This window comes from Mauremys reevesii, linkage group 21 (genome assembly GCF_016161935.1).
Source record: "Mauremys reevesii isolate NIE-2019 linkage group 21, ASM1616193v1, whole genome shotgun sequence".
NCBI classification, from domain to species: domain Eukaryota; kingdom Metazoa; phylum Chordata; order Testudines; family Geoemydidae; genus Mauremys; species Mauremys reevesii.
Window position 1 is genome coordinate 16,613,159 of NC_052643.1, and position 20,546 is coordinate 16,633,704.

At 51.2% G+C, this 20,546-nt stretch overlaps 1 protein-coding gene across 3 annotated transcripts in view; it reads left to right on the forward strand.

Moving 5' to 3' along the window:
- LOC120387849 (Golgi integral membrane protein 4-like) overlaps positions 1–20,149 on the forward strand; it is a 75,086-nt gene extending 54,937 nt beyond the window's left edge. Inside the window, exons 10-14 of one of the 3 annotated variants that reach the window (XM_039509112.1) lie at positions 1,036–1,235; positions 6,333–6,400; positions 8,608–8,775; positions 12,577–12,648; positions 19,570–20,149. In XM_039509112.1, the coding sequence (XP_039365046.1) occupies positions 1,036–1,235; positions 6,333–6,400; positions 8,608–8,775; positions 12,577–12,648; positions 19,570–19,680 (619 nt within the window). In that variant the 3' untranslated portion in view covers positions 19,681–20,149. Of the gene's footprint in view, positions 1–1,035; positions 1,236–2,646; positions 3,040–6,332; positions 6,401–8,607; positions 8,776–12,576; positions 12,649–19,569 lie in introns of those variants that run through there. The other 2 variants (XM_039509113.1, XM_039509114.1) reach the window with 2 other exon arrangements.
- The last annotated feature ends 397 nt before the right edge of the window (positions 20,150–20,546 follow it).

The following is a 20,546-nucleotide window of genomic DNA, read 5'->3' on the forward strand; positions in this document are numbered from 1 at the left end:
ACATGTCCCTGCTGCTCCTAAGCGGAGGAATGGCCATGGGGGGGCTCCGTGTGCCACCCTAAGCACTGGCTCCACATCTCCCATTGGCTCGGAACTGTGGCCAGTGGGAAGTGCGGGGGCAGGTCCTGCGGGTGGAGGCAGCGCAAAGAGCTGCCTAGCCACGCCTCCACCTAGGAGCAGTGGGGACATGTCACAGCTTGCGGGGAGCTGCCCAAGGTGAGTGTCACCCAGATCCAGCACCCTGAAACCTCTCCTGCACCCCAACCCCCAGCCCTGAGCCCCTTCCTGCACCCAAACTCCCTCCCAGTGCCCCCACCCGCATCCTGAACCCCTCATTTCTGGTCCCACCCCAGAGCCTGCACCCCCAGCCCAGAGCCTGTACTCTTAGTGAACCAGAATATTTGACTAACTGGCAGCCCCCCATCCCTCAATATGCCGGATGACAAAACTTTTACTGTATCATTACTTCTCTTTAAAAAGGCTTTCTACACTCGTCGTCCAAAACTCTACAGTTCTCAATAATGATTCTTCAGAGTTTGGACTCATTATTCTAGAAGACTGTGGTACAAGCAGCATTATTACTTTACATAAAGGTTGAGACATAAAGAGGACTTTTGGTTTGGTATTTTTCCAAAAAGGCAAATTTATGCCGTCTAATATGTGGGAAGCATGAAAATGTATCCATTTGGAATTATCCATATAGCAGTGGCAATATTTTCTAATTTATCACAGTGCATGAATAACAGATTAAAGCCGTTCTAATAATAATACATTGCATTTATAAAGCATATTTTATTTGGCATTTGTGTAGCACATAAATTGTTCTGTAGCTTTTCCATGTAGCTTGCAGCGATAACTAATGCAATCAGCTCCTTTGCCTGAGATGTACAATTAGGCAGGAGTTTTGAATGTGTGGGAGGTGGGTTTCTTTTTGTTTTTGTTTGTGTTTTTTTTCTTTCCCTGTTTGCATTTAGCTTATGAAATGCCAACAAGCTGTGTGGCTTGTTCTGTTTTTTGTTTCTTACTTTGCTGCAGCTGGCAAGACATTGTTAGCAAAGTGAATGCCCGAATGGACGAGGAACAAGTGCACGGTTACCCAAAGCACCTTCACTTTGACACCAGATCTGAGCAGAATGGCAATCTGTTGCTGGCCAATCAACAGAGAGGGGTGGAGCATCTGATAGCCAATCGGGAAGGAGACAAGGAAGGGACAGATGATGAGGAACTCGAGATGGGTATGGTTTCCATAACGCAGTGAAGTACAGTAATGACCTATGCTTAGCAAGGGGTTGCTTTTTGAACAAAGGAAGTCTCTCAAAAACTTCAAGAGAAATTTTAATTGGAAAATTTTGTCAAGAGATATCGTGTATTTTAAATAATCCAAACTTGGTCACTTTTACCCAAGTTTCTAGTCTCTTTTGTTTCCTCTGCCTCATGCCCTAGCTTGGTCCTGTTTGGATTCTCAGCGTTGCAGGAGAATGCTTGCAGCCCCCAGTGTCTCCAGCATTAATACGTGCACTCCCCAAGTGTTCCTGGGAGGACCCCATTCAAATACTGACATGGCCCACCCCTGCTTAGGGTTAGCACCGATAGACTCAGCGCACAGGTAAACCAAGGCATGTGTCATTGTGAATGAGGTACAATTGCTAGGAGTTTTAAAAACTCTTCTCCTCCCTGCCTTGCAAAGTGCAGAAATGGAGCCTGGCTCTGGGAATCCCCTGACATCCTCCCTGCTGCTGTGTCCGGGAGGAAGATGTTAAATCCGCAGTCCCCTTATGGATGACTAAGGAGTTTGTTTTCCTAGGGATGGAAGGAGAAGGGACCCACCTCCAGTAGTAATTTACAGGAGAGGCTGTCATCTGAGGAGTGCACTGCATCATCTTATCATCAGGGATAGGGCAGCCCTTTCATCCAACCTTGACCTGTCCCCTTTCTCCAGGCCGTGTGCATCATATGTACTAAAGCAATATGCTCACAGGTCGCGGCACTTTGTTTCCCATCTATAAGAGAGGGATGGAGAATCCCCTTCCATTGTTTCTTGCAAGACTTGAGTTCAGTCTCCCATGTGATTTCTTTTTGCTTGTTTTGTTTGTTTGTTTTTTGTTTGGAAGAGGGATTCCAATCTTAATCATGGTGATGAATTTCCCAGCATCCTTTGGGGGTGATGAGCAAGCCATTTCAAAGGCCAGCTAATTCCGTGAGTCAGTCAGGCAACTGCAGCCATCTTGGAAGACTCAAACTCTGAGCAGCTGGGGGAGACCAGCCCTCAAACCATTTGGCACATGTTAGAATTGTACCCTCTGCTGCTCCAACTGCATTCAGACTCCCTGGACTGGCTCAGCCATCTAATAATGTATTTGCAAGGGAAGCCGTTAAAAAGGGACGAAGGGGGAAGCATTTGACCCGGTGTGACCCATCATCAGGCCAGGAAACTGGTTCATGAATAATTCACCAGTTGAGGTTTGTGAGGGAAGAGCCTTTATCTCTGCTTCACTTCACAGGCATAATGTATCAATGTAAACATAATGTATAAATATTGTTAAGCTGAGGGTTGGGCGATCGTACCGCCTCATTGTTGTCATGCTGGACAGCTTCGGCCTTCCAAACAGGGGAATTGGGGGAACAATGAATTTCCCCTTTGTTTAGCGATAGCTGAAACAATAGAAGATGACTTCCCAAGGACTAGACTGCTTTCAAGCCTGGGCAGTGTGTGAGCCATGTGGTCCAAGGAGTTTCCTGGGGATCTGATAACAAATGCAAGGATGAGGGATGTATTTGATTGTAGCCGTGCATCTGTGTGCAGGAGAGAAGCAGCAGAAACACCTCAAAGAGTGAAGGCAACAAGGAAGCCCCAGAGACAGCGAGAGAAATGTGTGACCTTGAGGGGGAAAAAACGAAAGTGAGAGCTTTTGAGCAGAGTGCTGGCTGGAAAAGGGCTTGGAACTGTGAACAGAGAAACTATCTCCCTTCTTTTTTATTCCTAGCGTGTTCAGGGAAACAGGACTTCATGTACATTCTTTGTAAATAAACAGGATTGCATCAAAGAAATACCTGACTCCATCATCAATTTCTGTCCCTAACTGAAACAATCCATAAGATCCCAAATATTGATTAACTTCTCAGGTCTAAAAGGCTAAATTTAATTACAGTAAGAATGCAGATTTGATCAGTGCAACCGCATGGGGTTACTAGACCAAGCTGAACTAACAAAGTCTTTGTTGCCTTTGGTCAGTGACCTGTATCTAAGTGTCACTGGGATTCTGAATGAAATATTCCTTAGACAGGTTGGCTAGTAGGTGGGGCAGGAAGTTTAGGAGTCAGGGCTCCTGGATTCTATCCTGGGGATCTGGGTTCAAATCCTGACTTAGATCACAAGCAAAAATGAGTTTGGTGGTCTCAGCCTGAACTCTTGCCAGTGGATGTTGGTGCAGTTTTCATTCTCTGCTCAGGAAAGGGCTCGGATTAGGAATAGCGGTGGTGGTGAGGGGCAGAGGTGCAGATCGGTACGAGTAACAGAGCCGTAGGTAATAAGGCCATAATAAAGATAGGGAGGAAAGGTCTAGATCATTGGGTCAGTGCCCTTCCAGTGCAGGAGAACCTCTCAGATATTTGACATGTTAGATATTAAACTGATCCTGTGCTGATCGGGTCCAGTCAACTGGACACAGAGAAGCGTGGGGGTTGTGTGAGAAAGAGAGGAGAAACCATGTTCTTGTTTCAAAGCCCAGATGCCTTGTCCCTTCCCATAGAAGGACCCAGCTGGTATTTCATCTTTAAATGACCTGCTTTCAACAGGTTCCCCCAGAAGAATCAAACTAATTGCCTCAAATCAAAGCAAACTCCTCTTTGAAGGAAACAGGCTCGCACTGCGGGGGTGGGGATGGGGGGAATGTTGGGACCAGCAGGACTTGGCCTCCATGTCTTAATTGGGATTAACGCCCTAGGGAACGACTTTACGGCCCAGGCCATGAAACTATCTAATTGGGAGCCCTGTTGCCTCTTGGTCTCTTACTTAATGTTTCAAGAGGGAAAACTTGGCTAATGCTGATGACAGACAGCACAGAAACACGGCCCCAGCTCCCTGCCCCCGGCCTTCGTTAAGGTCATTCTTGTCGAGGATTGTTAGGAGAAGGATAATAAATGATGCACTGTCAAAATGGGCGATTCGTCCTCAGCTCTCTTCCCCGCCCCGTGCGCCCCCCCCCCCGCCGGAGTCCTGAGAAGCATCTCAGGCAGGACTTATTTTCTGTTGCTTGTTTTTGCTATTAAAAAATGCATCTAGGCCTCAAAGACACTGGGTCTAATGCAGCCAGACTTGGACCATGAGCCTGGAGGGAGAACCATCTCCGCATCCCAGGATTAGAGACTACAGTGAATGAAGCTGTTTAATTTTTTGGCGGGGGGGGGGAGTCACTTCTGAGTGGGGGAACCATCCTGGAAACTCAGCTCACTATTCTGTTAGCACCCCGTGGTTCCTTCCAGCACGTCCTGCTTTACACCCCCGAGTCTGCCTTCGTGTGGTCACCAGGATTCTCAGTGGGATGTTCTTCACAGCTCATAAACCCTGCTTCTAACTGCCCGGAGCCCTATGGGCTGCCCCTCCTTTGTGCACCCTCAGGGGACCTGGGTGTTGCCGCCTCGGTTCTCCCAGCTCCTGCCACTTTGGGGGTGAAAGAGTGGGCGTGGCGCCTTGCATTCCCTCAGAGCGCTACAGATTGTTGCTGCAGCCGTCTCTTGGGGCATACTTGCCCTCTAGGTTACACAGCAGGCCAAACAGGGGCAGCCCGATGCTGGAGGCTGCTTTGCATCACCCATATCAACCTGCTGTGCTTGCCGCTGCAGTGGTCAGCATGACCATTGGAGCCAGCGCAACCAGATGCTGTAGCTGGACCTAGTCAGCTCCAGATCTGGTGGGGTTTGGGCCTCCCTCTGGTCAAAACAAAGGGCTGTGCAGGGTCCAGAATGTATGACGGGAGAAATAAACATAATGAGCCACCTTGCTTCCCCCAATGGACTCTCGGTGTGGTTCCCCTTTCCTCTCTCCCTTGGCACATGGAGCACTGGCCTTTCATTTTCAACCGCCATGCGCTGACAAAGGGCGAAGTGGCACTGACCTGTAACCCACCGTGGCACAGCGGGGCCGGCAGCGATTCTCTGCCTGGCTGCGCAACTGGGTTGTTTCCATGGATACCACCCAGCCTCTGCAGTAGCCCAAGGGATAGAGAGAGAGAGACTCATTCCTGAACGTACAGTTGAGTGACTGAGCATCCGGTGGCTCAGTAAGCCAATCACCCTGTGGTCTGACTCCAGCTACCTTGCCACCTAACAGGAAGTAGAGGGGTGTCATTGGCACATCAGGGATCATTAAGCCTCCGAAAAGGTGGCCTTACAAATCCCTTGCCCGTAAAAACTGTTACTGTTACGTGGAGTCGTTTTTCTTGCAAACTTGACATGGAGAACAATGAGTCACGGCCGCTGTCTTACGCAGCACACAAGACTGATGCCAAGATTTGGACCCTGAGAGGATGTACCCATCCCCCCCAGTGTCGCCCGTCTGTGCACTGTTTGTGGGAGTGTACATTTGTTTTGGTGTTAAATGTCTTTTCCACTCTTCCCCACGTTGTCAGTGGTCAATAGACCCAGAGGTTTTTGTGTCGCCAGCATGTACTTGCACCATAGATGCCAGGCAACGTTTTGGCAGCTGGGTAGAGGGGGTTTCTGGCACCCACGAATATGCGGGAGGTGGTTTTGGATTTTGGCACCGAGGAGGCAGTGGAAGTGCCTCTGCTAAGCTGGGGCAAAGGTGACTTCAGATCTTGGAGGCAGGGGACTGAATTGCTCCTTTTCCTGTTGCCCTTGACCGCAACTTGCTACCCGAGCGCTGTCCTTACATCCAGCCATGGCAAATAAGCACTACTATTATTATTTAGATGCTACTAAAGTGGTCGTTGACGAAACAATCAATGTTGACATTTTAACATACCATCATTAGGCACCAGGATTAACCCTTTACAATGAATGGGGAGCAGTTCACACCCCTCCACGCTATTGTGTCAGGCTGTCTGCAGAGACAGGCAGACAACACTGCATCAGCTTCCACGCTATACCTGTTCTGGGGGGTGGTAACCAGCCTGCTCTCTGGTTCCAGTGATGCAGTGTCTTTCCCAGGTAGGCACGAGTGATCAGTTCACTCTCTTTCTTTCTCTAGGAGAGAGAGAACTTTCCACGGCGTACAGGGCCAAACGGTCTCATTGCCAGTGCCCTGTGGGTTTTGCTGCTCCCTGGATGAGCCTTTTGGTTGGCTGGATTGACTCATTTCATTTGTCTTGCAGATGCTGGGATGATCGAAAGAGAAGAGACTATGCACATGCGAAAAGAGGCGGTGGTCCAGGAGCCAATGGTAAGAGAAGTCGCCATGATGTCATCACTCGAATCTGACTGACACCAAACTCTTCCGTTCAAGCAGAAACTTTCCATGCAGCCCACGTAGCATGTCATTCCCAGATCTCTCTCACCCCCGCCCCCAAGAGGGTGGTGTTTTAATGAAGAATAGTGGGTGTTTTCCTAGCATCCCTTCGAGTGCTAACGGGAGGTATGGTCAGCACAGGGTGAGCGCTGGGAGTTCTAATCCCAGTCCCTGCCATGAGTTCTCATCAGACAAGTCACTTCTATGCCTCCATTTTTCCTACCCTAAAACCAGGCAAAATTACCTCTCTCTGATGGGTGTTAGGTGGAGCAGAGCTGGTCAAACAGAGCATGTGTGGTATGAGGGGAGGGGGGATCTTTATTTGCTGTTTGATGACATCTTGTATATAGTCAGTTGCAGAATCTCTCACCTTGGGGGCCACACACCTGCTGTTTCAGGGGCCCTGAGCACCTTCCCTTTCCCATATGGCTAAATAGGTCCCAGTTAGATCTCTGCTGTGTGGCTGGGGGGGGAGGGGATCCCGAGGAGCGGGTGCTGAGTGTTGTATGGAAAAGGGGGTTGTGGTATGGAAAAGGACCGAGAACCGCTGCCCTAGCGGAAGGAGGTTGTTTCAATCATCTGTAAAGCTGATCAGATCGCAGGGAAAAAAAAATATACTGGCACATCCTTTTCTCTGACACGCTCCGGGAGAGGCAAGGCAATGCACTGACTGGTGTTTATGACGATGGTCGGGCTAGCTCGGCTAATTCACTGGTGGTTTGTTAAGTGCTCTGAAGGTGAGACGCGCTATGGAAGTGCCAAGTGATATTCGTTCGGTAACCGATGTCCATTGGGAGAGCTTCAGCTCCATTTATCTCCCTTCGCTTAGCTTGGAGAGGCTGAAGGAGAGAGCCCAGGCTCCCCTAAGAGGAGCAGTAACTTCAGAGAGAAGTGATCTTTCCCTACCCATTTCTATAGTGTTCCCCCATGACACTGGCAGGGCCTTGGCCCTCCAGCCTGTTTGACTTTCCTTTGCCCACCGTGGTGCCTACAGGTCCTTGGGACATCACACCTTTATCCATGACCTTGACTCATGCACAGGCTTTCACCTTTCTCTGCCCTCCCTAGAGGGGAGGACGTCCATGTTTTCGTTGAGGATGCCAGCTGATAATTCTCCCCCCACCCCGCAGATAGGAGTCAATGCTGATCCAGCTGCACTAGAGGAAACAAACTCTTCCCAGGTAACCTAGGAGGAGAATACCAAACCAAAACTATGGCAGATATTAAGCACGGGAGATGATGGGGCCTCCTCTCCCTCCCAGTCCATTCTTTTATTTCAGTGACAGGGTATGTTTCTAGCTGATCTGCTACAAGGTAGAAGTCTTGCATCTCCCACAGCCTGGAGCTGTGTGTCTGCCTCTCTCTGCCGGAGCTCAGGATTCGATGTACCTCCTGAGAACATCTGTGCCAAGGAAACCATCCTGGTTTTTGGTTCCCGGAGCTTTAGATCTGAAAGCATCATGCACATAACAAAGCGTAGAGCATTGTGTCAAAAGGCAGATTTGTTTTGGCTGAAGGCAGCTTTTTCTTCTGAGGTCGGTTTGATAAACAGGGAGTACAGCTTCCTCCTTTCCGGGGGACTGATTTAGGGTCATCGCACCTATTGCCAATGAGTTGGTTTGCCTCACAGGCAATGAAACAACTTTCTGATGTGAGGTGGTTTCCTTCCTTTGGTTGCTAAAGATTCCAGGCAATGACTTCCTAAGAACTTCATTAAGACTCAACTTCTGCTGAGTGTTTCTTCGTTTACCAACGTAGCTGGACCGATGGAGAGACCCACAGGATAGACACACATAATGCCATGGGATTTCAGCAGGGGCAGAAAGTGAGATGAGGGGGGCAGATTATTGGTAAGAAAAGAAGATTGTCTGTTCTTGCTAGGCCCCATCACCTCCTTTAGCCATAACTTCTTACAGTCTCATCTGAGGAGACTCTGATCTGGCGAAACCCCTGAGATCCAGCCTGAGGAGGACTGCTGCAGTGAGGTGGGAAGCCTCCTTCCTGGAAGCTGGTGTCCCCAGCTGTTGCTTCTCCCACTCATTGGCCTGGGCTTAAATGCTGGAGAAAGCCAGCTCGTATTGGCCACCGTGTGTCCCGGGTGTGGGGGTGTTGGGTGCTCACAAGAGGTTTCTCTCACCCAGATGCCTGATGATGCTGCAGACCCTGCTCAGGACCCCAATAACCAAGGGGAAGATGAGTTTGAGGAGGCCGAGCTGGAGAGGCCGGATTTTGAGGAGAAGGTGGTCCAATCAGACAAATACAAGGAACCCAGCATGCTAGGGAAAGAGGAGACACAGAAGCCACTGAAGGTAATGTAATGTGATGGGGAAGCCATTTCTGCAGGGAGGGCTGTCAGGGGATTGATGAAGAGGGTTCTTGGCCCTACAAGTGAGAGGAGGAAGAGGATACATGCCCCCCAAGAGAATTTTCACCCCCAAGCCCCAATGCTCTATTGTGATGGGCTGGCAGTGAGAGAACCCTTCCCCCATCATCTCCTGCTCCTGATTCTGGGCAGCTTGTGGCTATGGAGTTCCAGCTGGGTCATGACCAATTTTCTTTTGGCTTCCAGGAGCTACTGGCAAGCTGCCCTTCTTTTTCCCTCTTCCACCTGCTCTGAGGCTGACATGGAAGCACCCCGCAGCACCTGTTCTCTGCCCAGCTATTGTATAACATGTCCCACTTGCTCTTCAGCCCGTTCCGATGCCACTCTGGGAGCTGGGCCTCCCAAGACCATAATTCTTCAGGGGGCGAAGGGAAGGGGGCAGAAATGTGGTTGTAAGGTGGACTTTATTCCAACTGTGGCCACTTGCCACCATTGGCAATAGGTGTAAGCACAGGAGGGCTGAAATCTGGGAATCCTGGCAGATGCCATGTCTTTAGTGTTAGAGCCTTAAGGGCCCGCGGCTCTCGATACGTGCTCCTGAGCTGATGCCAGGTCTCTAGAGAAGGTAACTCAGAAACTTCTCTCCTCTCGGTCTCACAACACACGAGCCAGGAGATGTTCAATGAAACTAAAAGGTGAAACATTCAGAACGGATCAAAGGAAATCCTTTTTCACGGACCCTGGGGCAATGAGCACCACAGTTTAATCCCAGGAAGCTAAGGCTGCGAATTTAACTAGACTCTCAAAGGGGAACTGATGGAATATCCTGGCTTGTCACACTTAAGGACAATCAAATTTCTCCAGAATTTTGATCTTTTACTTTGGGGCTTAAGCCAACTTTGCACGATTAGAATCCAGGGTGAGATCTAACGTGGGGGGCCGATTATCCCCCTCTCTGTCTACTTCAAGATTCTCTCGCCTTCCTCGGAAGCAGCTGGTTGTAGCCATGGTCAGAGACAGGACACGAGACTAGATGGACCCTGCTTGGTCTAGTTTGGCGATTCCCATGTTTCTGTGATGTGGCCGTGGTGGACTGGTGGCAATTACGCTGTGTGAGGGAGAACCTTGTCTCCAAGGAGATGCTCGCTTGCAGAAGGAAGCCATTCATTTTGTAAAGTGCTTCTTGCTGTCTGGAGCGAAACTCTGCAGCAGGGAAATATTAGCTTCTTTTGACAGGCTGCCGAGAGTTCTCTGTGTCGCTTGTTTTTAAAAGCAGCATTTTATCAGTCAGGCTCTAAACTGATGATTGGTAGCAAGTCTAAAATCACTCCAAACCAATAGAACAGACATTGGAGCAAAGAGCCTCACCGCTGCAGGATTGCATCCGCTGAATAAAACCCTCCAGCTCCTTCGTGGGAAAAGAATTTGTACCTTAACTATTTCTCTTTGCACAGTGCTAGGCTGAGCTGTTCACGCTGTTTGGACAGAGCACAGGTACCTTAGGAGGAACGACCTGAGGGTGCAGGCAGTGAGAACTTGTGCAAACTTAGCACTCCTTTGGGAGGGAAATTTAAACTCCTTCATCAGCTTGGTCAGTTTCTTACTAATGAACTACTGGATGGAATCAGAACTGCACAACTGTGTGTCATAAGTCCTGTATGGCTCATAGGAAGCGGTGATTCTCCTGTAGTCCAAGTGGGAGAGGCCTGTGCTTTTGAGGAAGTTCTATCCCTGCTGTTGCCGTTCTGTTCTGAATGGCTGTCATTACGCGTTTGTTACAATCTATATTGCAGCATCAAGACACTGCGGCAGCCAGAGCTGCATAAGCACAAGGTATAAATACAGCATTGGCAGGCAGATGGCTGACAAGAAAGGATAAAGTCAGCAGCCCTAGGGAGGACAGAACTAACCAGAGGCCAGAACTCTCCCCGTCTGTCGTTTTTTTCCCCCTCTTACCTTTCTTGTTTGCTTCCCTTTCTCTCTTACTGGATCTCCCCGCTCAGCCTGCTCCTCCCCACCATGCGAACGCTGCAAACCTTAGCACAATGCCTGGCTTCTGTTCCACCCGCTTGCTTTTCTGACTGGGGCGGTCAGCTGGGTTTGGTGTCGGAGCACTGCTCCCTTAGGCTGTAATTAGCTCCCTGCTGGGCCCAGTGGGGAGGGTAGTCGCTTCGGTCCCATTTGTGGGGTCTGGAGGGCGGCATGTGTTGGTGCAGCTCCGGGCAGGAGCAGGTGGCCTGCTCACAGCTCAGCCCGTCGGGTGAATGAGGAGATGCTGAATCGTTGCCCCGAGTGAAGGTCTGTTAATCAGCAGCTGTATCAGCATGGCTGAGTCCTTCTCTCCGGGAGGTGTAAATTATTGGAAGCATTAATATTTCATGCTCGCCCAGCAAGAGGTTCCAAGAAAACCCCCTCAGATCCAGCTCTGTTGGTCTCTAACTCTGCGGCTGGGCAGGCTGCTGTGGGTTGAGTCAGGCACAATCTGCCCCTGCCCGATACCAGTCCTGGTGCTCTCCTGAGCCAGGGCCACTAGTGCCAACCTCTGACTCAGTGGAGGAGCTGGGCCTAGAACCTGGTGTCTTCGCTCCCAGCCTGTTGGCCCATGCTGCCCCCCAGAATAATGAACAGCTGAACCGATTCAGCCAGGATGCAAACCCATGAATATTCCCAAGTGAGCAGGGAGCCCTCAGCCATTGCTATTGAGAGGAGAATGATCCAGTGACTTCCCCCCTCCATGGACCCTTTCTCTCATGGCCACGCCCTGTTTTAAGGGGCTCGGCCATGGTGCCCTGCAGCAGCCCGGGCTCCTTCCCTGCTAGCCTGCAAGCAGGCAGTAGCCATGGGCCAGATCCTCAGCTGGTGCGAATCACCGGCGCTTACCTGGAGTCGGAGAAGCTGCATTGATGGCCCCCAGCTGAGGCTGCGGCCCTGCACGTGGGTGGAGAGTGCTCGATCGTGACTCCCCCTTGCGCTCCTGTTCGGAGACCTTCTCGGTGCGAGCCGCTCAGCGCGGCGGTTTCCCTGGGCGAGGGGGTGCTCTGCAGCCCTCCGTGCACTAGGAAGGCTGAATTGCTCTTTGTTTTCTCAGGCTGCCTCCCAGACAGCTGCCATCTCTCATTTTAATGGGCAGCAAATAGAAGGAATGGTCTTCGCTGCCGGCTCCTGGCTGGAAGGTCTGCACTCGGCTGTGCTTTGCTAATGTGGCTTGGGCAGCTGCAGTGGCGTGGAGGAGCAGGGATCGGTGACACTGTTCTCCCTGCTGTCTCCTAGAGCCCCGAACGGCTCTCCCCTGGCACGTGGATGCTAGCTCCCCTGTTCGATTGCTGCCCGGCTTTGCCAACGAGCTTGTTCTCTCGCTTTCTAACAGATGCTTCCCCACTGTCTGCAGGGACTGTTCAACCCAGGGTGGCTGCTTGCACACCCGGGCTCCGTGCAGAGCTCTGACACAGCGCTGATCCCTACCGTGATAGCGCTCCCATGCACAGGCAGATGCAAAAGGCGGGTGGCTGCTGGGAAATGACTTGGCTGCTTCCATCCGCCCCCTGGTTGCCTGCAGGATAAAGGGGACAGAAGCGTTGATTGGGGACAAGCACCCAACAGAGATGGGGTCACCTCTGATGTTCCAGGGTCTTGATTCAGCAGCCTCCAGACCTGGGGCTCTAATACATGAAAGTCTGGGTCTCCAAAGCGGCTTTGCTGCTCTGTCGGGGTTGGGGTGGGGAGGGGGGTGATTCTGGGAGCTTTAAACCAGGCCGACCTACCAACGTCTGCCCTCCTGTGTTTCCAGGGTGCCGCTGGGCCAGACAAAGCCAGGGAAGAGCCAATGGACGACTACCAAGAAGATCAGGAGCAAGAAATTGTACGGCACCGAGGTTCCTCTTCATTTCCTGTTCGGTCGTGTGGTTGCGGGCGTGTTTGAGACCAGGAGCTGAGCCTGGTGCAGTGGTTGGCCAGACCTGTGCATTGGGACAGCCGTTAGGGGAAAGCTCTCAGCGCCCTAGGAATAGGAGTCAGGCTCTTCGGGACAGGAACTGTGCCATTCTGCAATGTAATGGACTGAGATTCAGGAAAGCTGGGTTCTATTCCTGGCCCTGCTGGGTGACCTTGGGAAAGTCCCTCCCTGCTCTGTGCCTCAGTTTCCCTATGTATAAAATGAGCATAATGATACTGATGGGAAGCGCTGTAGAGGAGCTAGGTGGCATTATTCTCCGATGCCGTTGTGCCGCACCTAACAGAATGGGCCCCGATCCCAGCGGGAGCCCTCGGGTAGTAGCGTGATGTGCACACAAGCCCTTCCTTTCAATGGTGTTCAGCACCCCCCAAGCTGTCCTTTTCTTCAGTTAGACTCGCTGGTGCTCAGCACCTGAGTAAATCAGGCCTTGGCTGATAAATAGGATGAACAAGGCTTTTAATTTTGTTAACCCTCATCCCCTCCCCCGCATGTAAGTAATGACATACACAAGATGTTGCAAAGCACCGAGGCCATACAAGTGCCCCCTTGCTGTTCAGGGGCTTCCCTTCCATCCCCCACCCTGATCAAACCAAGCCCCGATCCTGCTAAGAGCTCTGCACTCAGGCTCAGCACCCGCCAGCAGGGAGCCCCATGCAGGAGTGGGGTCCAAACGCTCTGGCTGGAACAATGAGGTGGGGGTGAGAGGAGATAGTTCATCGAAATCTCAGGATCGGCCCTTGTCATCTCCCCTCTTTCCCTGGTAGTTTGATCTCCACAGCGAGCTGAATCCTGCCCCCTAGCAGGTCACTGAGCACGGCCGAGATGCCACTTTTTGTTTAAATTGTCTAATTTGGGGAGCAGAGTTAGAACACCGCCGCCCCGCAATCTCCTTGGTGCGTCTCTGCCTGTTGCATTTTGCTGTGGCATCTGTTTATTCCGGTTATTAATAATGGATGGGAGATAAGTGCCTCCAACAGAAACCGTCCCCTCTGGGCTTCTGCCCGCTTTCAAAGCGGAGCGATTACCTATCTTCAGCTACTTCTTGTTAACTCTGCCGCAGCCAGAGCCAGGAATCCCAAGGCTCCTTCTGGGGATGCTGACACTGCTGATGTAAATGCATGATCAGTGGTTAAAAATGGCTTGTTGCTATGCAAGCTGAGAGAGGTGGGTGATTGGATTTCACGCCTCGGGCCATGAAGGCCCTGAGTCAGCAAACACGCAAGCATGTACACAAGTCAGTGGGGCATAAGCACATAGTTAACTTGTGTGAACAAAACAAAGCTGCAGATTTCGGAGAGAACCATCCTACCAGGGGGGTAGCCTCTCTTTCTGACTGGCCTGAGTTTTCAAAAGTGACCTGTGATCTCGGGTGCCCAACCTGAGACAGCTGTAAAGGGGGGGCCTGATTTTCAGCCTGTGCTGAGTACCCACCCTGTGAAAATCAGGACCCTTTAAGGGGTCTGAAGTTAGGCAGTCTCTGTCTCAACTCATTTCCGGACAATTTAGGCCAAGGGTTTTATGGTGCGTTCTCAGGGCTTAACGCGGTCTGAAAAATGTAGCGGTAGTGGTGATGTCTGCCATCATCTGGGAGAAGCAGATTTGGTAAGACAATGCTTAAAGTTCACCCTTCAGCAACCCAGCTCAATGTAAATTGTTTTTTGCTGGGTCTGCAACCCTTTGCTGCCTCTCTTCCCTAGCTTTCCCCCCACCCCCATTTAAACGCTGGCTGGTTTCTATCACATCTATCACTGGGCTACATCATCTCAGAGCCAGGAATAGAACAATGAGAGATTATTTTCATGCCAGAGGCTTTTTAAAATAACAGTTTTTGGTGGTTCTTCCTGTGGTAATACTAATAATATATAATATTTGTCTTCTGGTTATGGACCTTTTAAGGGTCACATTTTCAAAATTTTCTCCACAGCCAGGAGGGCTAGAAACTTTCTTTTTTTTTTTTTTTTTTTTTAATTAAAGCTGAGGTTCACACCTAATCACAGGACTCCGGGAGCTTGGGCATTGTCAGAAATGGTCAACGCTACTGGCGAGTTTTATTTTTGGTGGTTTATTTGCCCTGCCCTTAGGCCAGTTCTCAAATTTTTGTACTGGTGACCCCTTTCACATAGCAAGTCTCTGAGTGTGACCCCCCCCTTATAAATTAAAAACACTTTTTTCTCTATTTAACACCATTATAAATGCTGGAGGTGAAGCGAGGTTTTGGGTGGAGGCTAGCAGCTCGCAACCCCCATGTAACAACCTCCTGACCCCCAGTTTGAGAAGCCCTGGTTTAGGCAGTGACCGCAGCCATGTCAGTTTCATTTCTGATTGTAGCCATGTTGAGTCACTTTCGCTGCCTGGCACTGTGCACTAGAATAACCGGATTGTTGCAGCCATGCTGGCAGAGCTTTCAATTGAACCATTTCCATTTAACTTCAAAAGAGAGACGATTGCGGGAATGATTTTCCATTTAAACGGGGATTTGTGTACGTATGTGTATGGGGAGCTGTTTTATCAAGATCTAAGTTTTCGTCCCCAAAATGAATTCAGTATCTAAATTGCAGCACCCTGGCAAGCTAATTTTGCCTTGGATACAGCCTCCCTGAGGTCTTTGATTGCGAAGAGCCAGGGAGATGCCCTTTGTTGCCACCTGTGGAGTCGTCTTGAATTTTTACTGCCATTTGATTTGTAACATTTAAATGCAATTTCCACTTCAAAACCATGAAAAGAGGGATCTCTAATTCTGAGGCGCAAATGCGACGCGGGGAAGGAGGAAGACTTGCAGGGGGGGTTAATGAGCAATTTCTCTAGCTAATGCCCAGCTCTCCTCACCTGCTCCATGCTGTGCCTGAGACGCAGCCATCTGTGGAAGCTGGATGTGTCTTTGCCCGCGGGGATTCTGAGGTTTCCTGGCTCACATTTAGGGAAATGAATGACCTTCTGCAATAGCAGAAAGGGGTCAGATTTTCAGAGGCCCCCCTGAGCCTCAGTGGGAGCTGTGGGTGCTGAGCCCTCCGCAGATCGGGGCGGCTGATCTCAGTCACATGGAAATCGGTGAAATAACGCCCTTGACTTCAGTGGATACTGGAGCAGGCCCCCACAATCTGCCAGTCTTGGCTGGGTTTGAGGGTGGCACATGGAGGAGCGCTGACCCCAGCTCTGCAGTGCGACTTCTGTCATGGAATAAATAACCATGATAAAAGGAGAGCAGCTGGAAAACGTGAACCCTAAATGCTCCAAAGGCAAAGAAAAAGACCTCACACTTATGTATTTTTAATCTCATGATTTTTTAAGCCAGTCTCATGATTTTGGGGCCCCACATGATGGTTTTTGATCATGTAGGGTTGGCAGTGCTGTTCCCCTTAGTGCCAGCTAAACCAATGCAGTGTCCCCTTCCCTCCCTGTCTCTGGCTAGGGGAAGCTTCAGTTAGCTATCTGTCCCAGTGCTGCATCCTGCCCCTCCCACCGCCATCTCCTGCCTCTCTTTTACCACTGCCCTTTGGCTGATGGGGTCCACTTGCTCCCCTGTTTTTACTTAAGAGCTGGCCCAGGGATGGCCTTAAGCGCAAGCTGAATAAACAGCTCTTAGGGGCTTGCAGTCGTCAGCCAGATCCCCACCACTAACCCTGTAAAAGCTTGGGATGGCTTATGCATAACACCATGCATACTGCGAGATCAGCCCTTAGCCGTAGCTCCAGTACTCTGGCCCTGGAGGGGAGCCCTCAGCCTACCATCTCCACTGAGCCCATTGTACGTTCTCTCATGGCATGTAAGAAGAATAAATAGTTGTTAATGTCGAGCTCTCTTCATCCATAAATCTCAAAGCACTTTACAAGTGAGGTATCATTATTCCCATTTTACAGATGGGGAAACTGAGGCACGAAGAGGCAAAGTGTCACCCAGCAGGCCAGGGGCTGAGCCAGGAATAGAACTCAGATCTGCTGATTCCCAGGCCAGTGCTCCGAACACTAGGCCCTTCTTGCCAGATGCAGGCGTGGGCTTCCTTGGCTCAGCAGGGGCATTATTTCCTAATGTCAAATGACAGTGTTACATGAGAGGAGGCTGTCTCTGGGGGCGTTAAGATATTTTCCTCTGTATCAGAGGTTACATGTGCGGCATTTGATTGATTGATTGGTGATAAATCTGTGGGCTCAGCCTGAAGTTTGGAGGGAGGAAGGCAGCAGTCCTGCACAATATAGGACATGAGTTTCGCTGTTCCTCCCTGCGGGAAGGGTGGTTGCTGGGAAAGGAAGGGGCATGACCAAACGTGGGGTATTACTACCTCCTTTACTCCTCTCCCTGCCCTTTGTCATTGACTGCACTGCTTTAGAAAGCTTTTCCTGTGGGCCTGGGTAGTGTGACATAACCTGCCTCTGTCTTGGCGTCATTTGGGTTCCTCATGGGACTCCCCTCCACCCCCCCCAAAAAGGCTATTCATTCACCATCGTCAGGGACTTCCTCCCTTTGTAGCGAGAGCTAGCCCTCGCAATCTCTGTATGCGGCACTGGAGGTTTCCTGCAGTCCCGTGCAGGGAAGCTCAGCAATGGCGCAGCAGCTCAATAATGACGCACCAGCTCAATGTTCGGTGGGGATGGAGCCCTGGCATTCGCTCAAAAGCAGCGCTTCCCAAACCGCATGGAGCTGGTGGTTGTTGGAGACCTCATGAGGCTGGCTCCTTTTCTTTGACTCCAGCCGCTGAATTGCATTACAGTGTGCTAAAGTACAGCCGAGTGGTGTTTTCCCATGTAAGTGCTGTAGTTGTCACTGGGATGTTATGTGATGGCAGATGGGAGACAATGGGGGTGGGGTCAGGAAATGGGAGGGGAAAAGTCCCCAACGGAGGGATAGCTCAGTGGTTTGAGCATTGGCCTGCTAAACCCAGGGGTGTGAGCCCAATCCTTGGGGGTGGCCCATTTAGGGACCTGGGGCAAAAAAAATAGTTGAGGATTGGTCCTGCTTTGAGCAGGGGGTTGGACTAGATACCTCCTGAGGTCCCTTCCAACCCTGAGATTCTATGACAATCTCTGTGTAGATGTTGGCCCCAAACAGAGGTTTGCAACCCCCGGAGCTAATGTGTGTCTAGGAAGTCAGTTCCAATAGCCTCTAGGCAGCAGATCTGGAGTGGAGTCTTTCCAAAGCCTGGGGGTAGGGTTCTGAGCCCGAGCCGTGCTTTGTACCCGATTCAAGCGGGCCCGCGCGGGCTGGGATCTGAGATTTGAGAGAGGCCTGGAAGCACTTTTTGACTCTTCTGCTATTTTAACGGCTCAATGTGCTTGTTAGAAACTGGGTCAGAGAGCGAAGCTCTAGGCCTGGCTGATTCAGTGAAGCTGGAAAGGAGTAGAGAGCAGACAACAGCCAAGCCAGCAGCAGCCTGTCTCCTAGAAACTGATGAGGAGAGAGAGACCAAGCTGCTGGCGAGCGTCATTGGTAATAAAAATCTACCTTGGAGCCCCTCCCTCTCCTCTGCCCCAAAGCGTCCCTGCTGGTCAGCCTTCCGGGGGGAGAAAGCCCATCTTGCCTGTCCCGTGTGTGTGCTGCTGGGGGTGGGGTGGGGATGTCCATGGTGCAGGAAGCAAGTCGCCTCGGGCTTCAGCACAAGGCTTGTAACTGCTACGTCGGCGCCAGATGTGGCGTCGTGTTCAGACGGGGTCTGTCTCTCCCTAGCCTGCTGCCTGTTCAGTACCAGTCCGGGCCCACCAGCGTAATGAGCAGGTGCACGGCTGCATGTAAGCACCCTGCAGGGGAGAGAGTGATGCTCTCACAGGCCAACAGCTCTACTACAGCTGGTGCTCAGGGTCCTAGGCTGCCGGGAGAGGCTCCCCCTGTGGAGCTGGGGCCAGCCCGAAGGTTGCTGAGCTCCGGAGCAGTATGAGGCCCTGGGATGTTTTGTTTGTGCTGAATCGTGAGTGCCGATCTCTGAGTAGTTCGGCACAAGCCAAGTGCAAGCTGTAGGTGGCTGGGTATCCAGGCCTAAAGATGCCAACTAAGTGCATCAGAACCCAGGGAATGACAGGGTGTTAATTGGCCAATTAATTGTAAATCACAGCCATTTAATACCCTGGGAGTCTATCCTCTCCCACCCTTTCCCTGAATCCCAAGGATATGTTCTTCTATACGTCTGCAGGAACTGAGATCATACTCAAGTAGTCCTTGAAAAACAGGAGGACTTCGGTCAGTTCGCACCTGCGGGGTTCATGCAGTTAAATCCTGGGGGATGTTAACTAGCTGTGAATTACAGCTAAATGGCCAGTTAGCACCCCTGGTGCTTCCCCGAGTCCAGAGTATTGTGCCCTGGGACCAGCTCCCTGTGAGTGTGGCACAGTGCGACACACAGTAAGGGCTTGACGCCACTTAAAACACTGCAGCTTCACTGTTAGCTTCAGCGTGGACCCTGCCTAGGCCGGTGGGAGGGTTTCTCCTGTGGGAGTAGGTGTTAGCGCTGTCTACACCGGGACTTAGGTTGGCTTAACAACGCCACTCGGGGGTAGATTTTTCACACCCCGACCGTACCTCATTTTCTAGTGTAACCTAGGCCTAAGAGATGGTCCTTGCCCCAGAGACCTGACATCTAACCCGATGAGGCAAGACACGGTGCGAGGGAGGAAGGATGGTCATCCTCATTTAACAGGTGGGGTAGAGACTGTCAGTGACTTGCCCAAGGTCACCAGGGAAGGCTGTGGCAGGGTTAGGAATCAAACCCAGATCTCCTGGATCCCAGCCCACGTTAACTGGTAGCGAAGCCACGAATGCTGGCGACCACTTAGCTGACTGGGTTGGGCTCTTGCTTTCTGTTCCGTGTTGATTTCCCCGTCTCTCCTTTCTTCCTGCAAATAGGAGGATCACGGAGGGGAGGTGGACGATAACGAGGACCTGGAGCTAGTGCAGGAGCACAAGGACCGTGGGGGCGTCCCAGGAGCTGAGAGCAAGAAGGACGATTACTACTGAGGGTGCCAGCGGCTCAGAGCGCCTGGGAGGAGCAGGAGGGAGGAGTTGCAGGAATCTCCTCGAGAGACATGGCTCCGGTATGACCTTCCGAAGGCGAGGCCGGAGGAACGTGTGGCCAGCCCACAAGCAGGCCGCTTCCAAAGGCACAGTGTGTGTGTTCCCGGTGCAATCTTGGCCACGCCGCCCGCTGGCAGAGAAAGCAGAAGTGCTCTCCGACCCCTGGCGCGGCCACATCCTGCTGCTTCTCTTGGGGGCGCTAATTGATTTCCCCCCGTTTATTATTCCCCACTCCCCTGTTTCAGATGAAGGGTTTTTTTGGGTTTTTTTGTTGTTGTTCATTTTTTTACTGCTTGGGGCATGGGAGAGGCAGATGTCTGCAGAACTACGAGACACCAGTGGTTGCACTGGCCCAGGCTGCTGCCCTGGACTCACTTGACTGATCTCTAATACAAAGGAATCTCTTTATAAATCCTTTGGTTAATGTTGCTTCTTTAAAACGACGTCTGTTTGCTATCTTGGCTCGTGCCTCCGGCTGCAAACCCCACCTAGAAGTGGTGTTGCTAGGAAAAAATGAGCGTCATGGTTGTTTAAACACTTGGGGTCCATCAGCAACTGACCAGCTGGAGCCCAGAGCGGGGGCAGTGGGAGTGGAAACTAAAACAGAACTTTGGGCGCAAGGGGCAAATATCTCAACTTGGTAAATTTTTGGGTCACTTCTGGTGGCTTGATGGGATCCTGACCCCCCTGGGGACTGGGGGTGCATGGGTGGTTAGGAGTGGGGGAGGGTTATACCAAAATAGACACCCAGGGTGGATTCATTCATCTGTCCCCTGACCAGAATGGTCAGCGGAGTTGAATGTATCCTT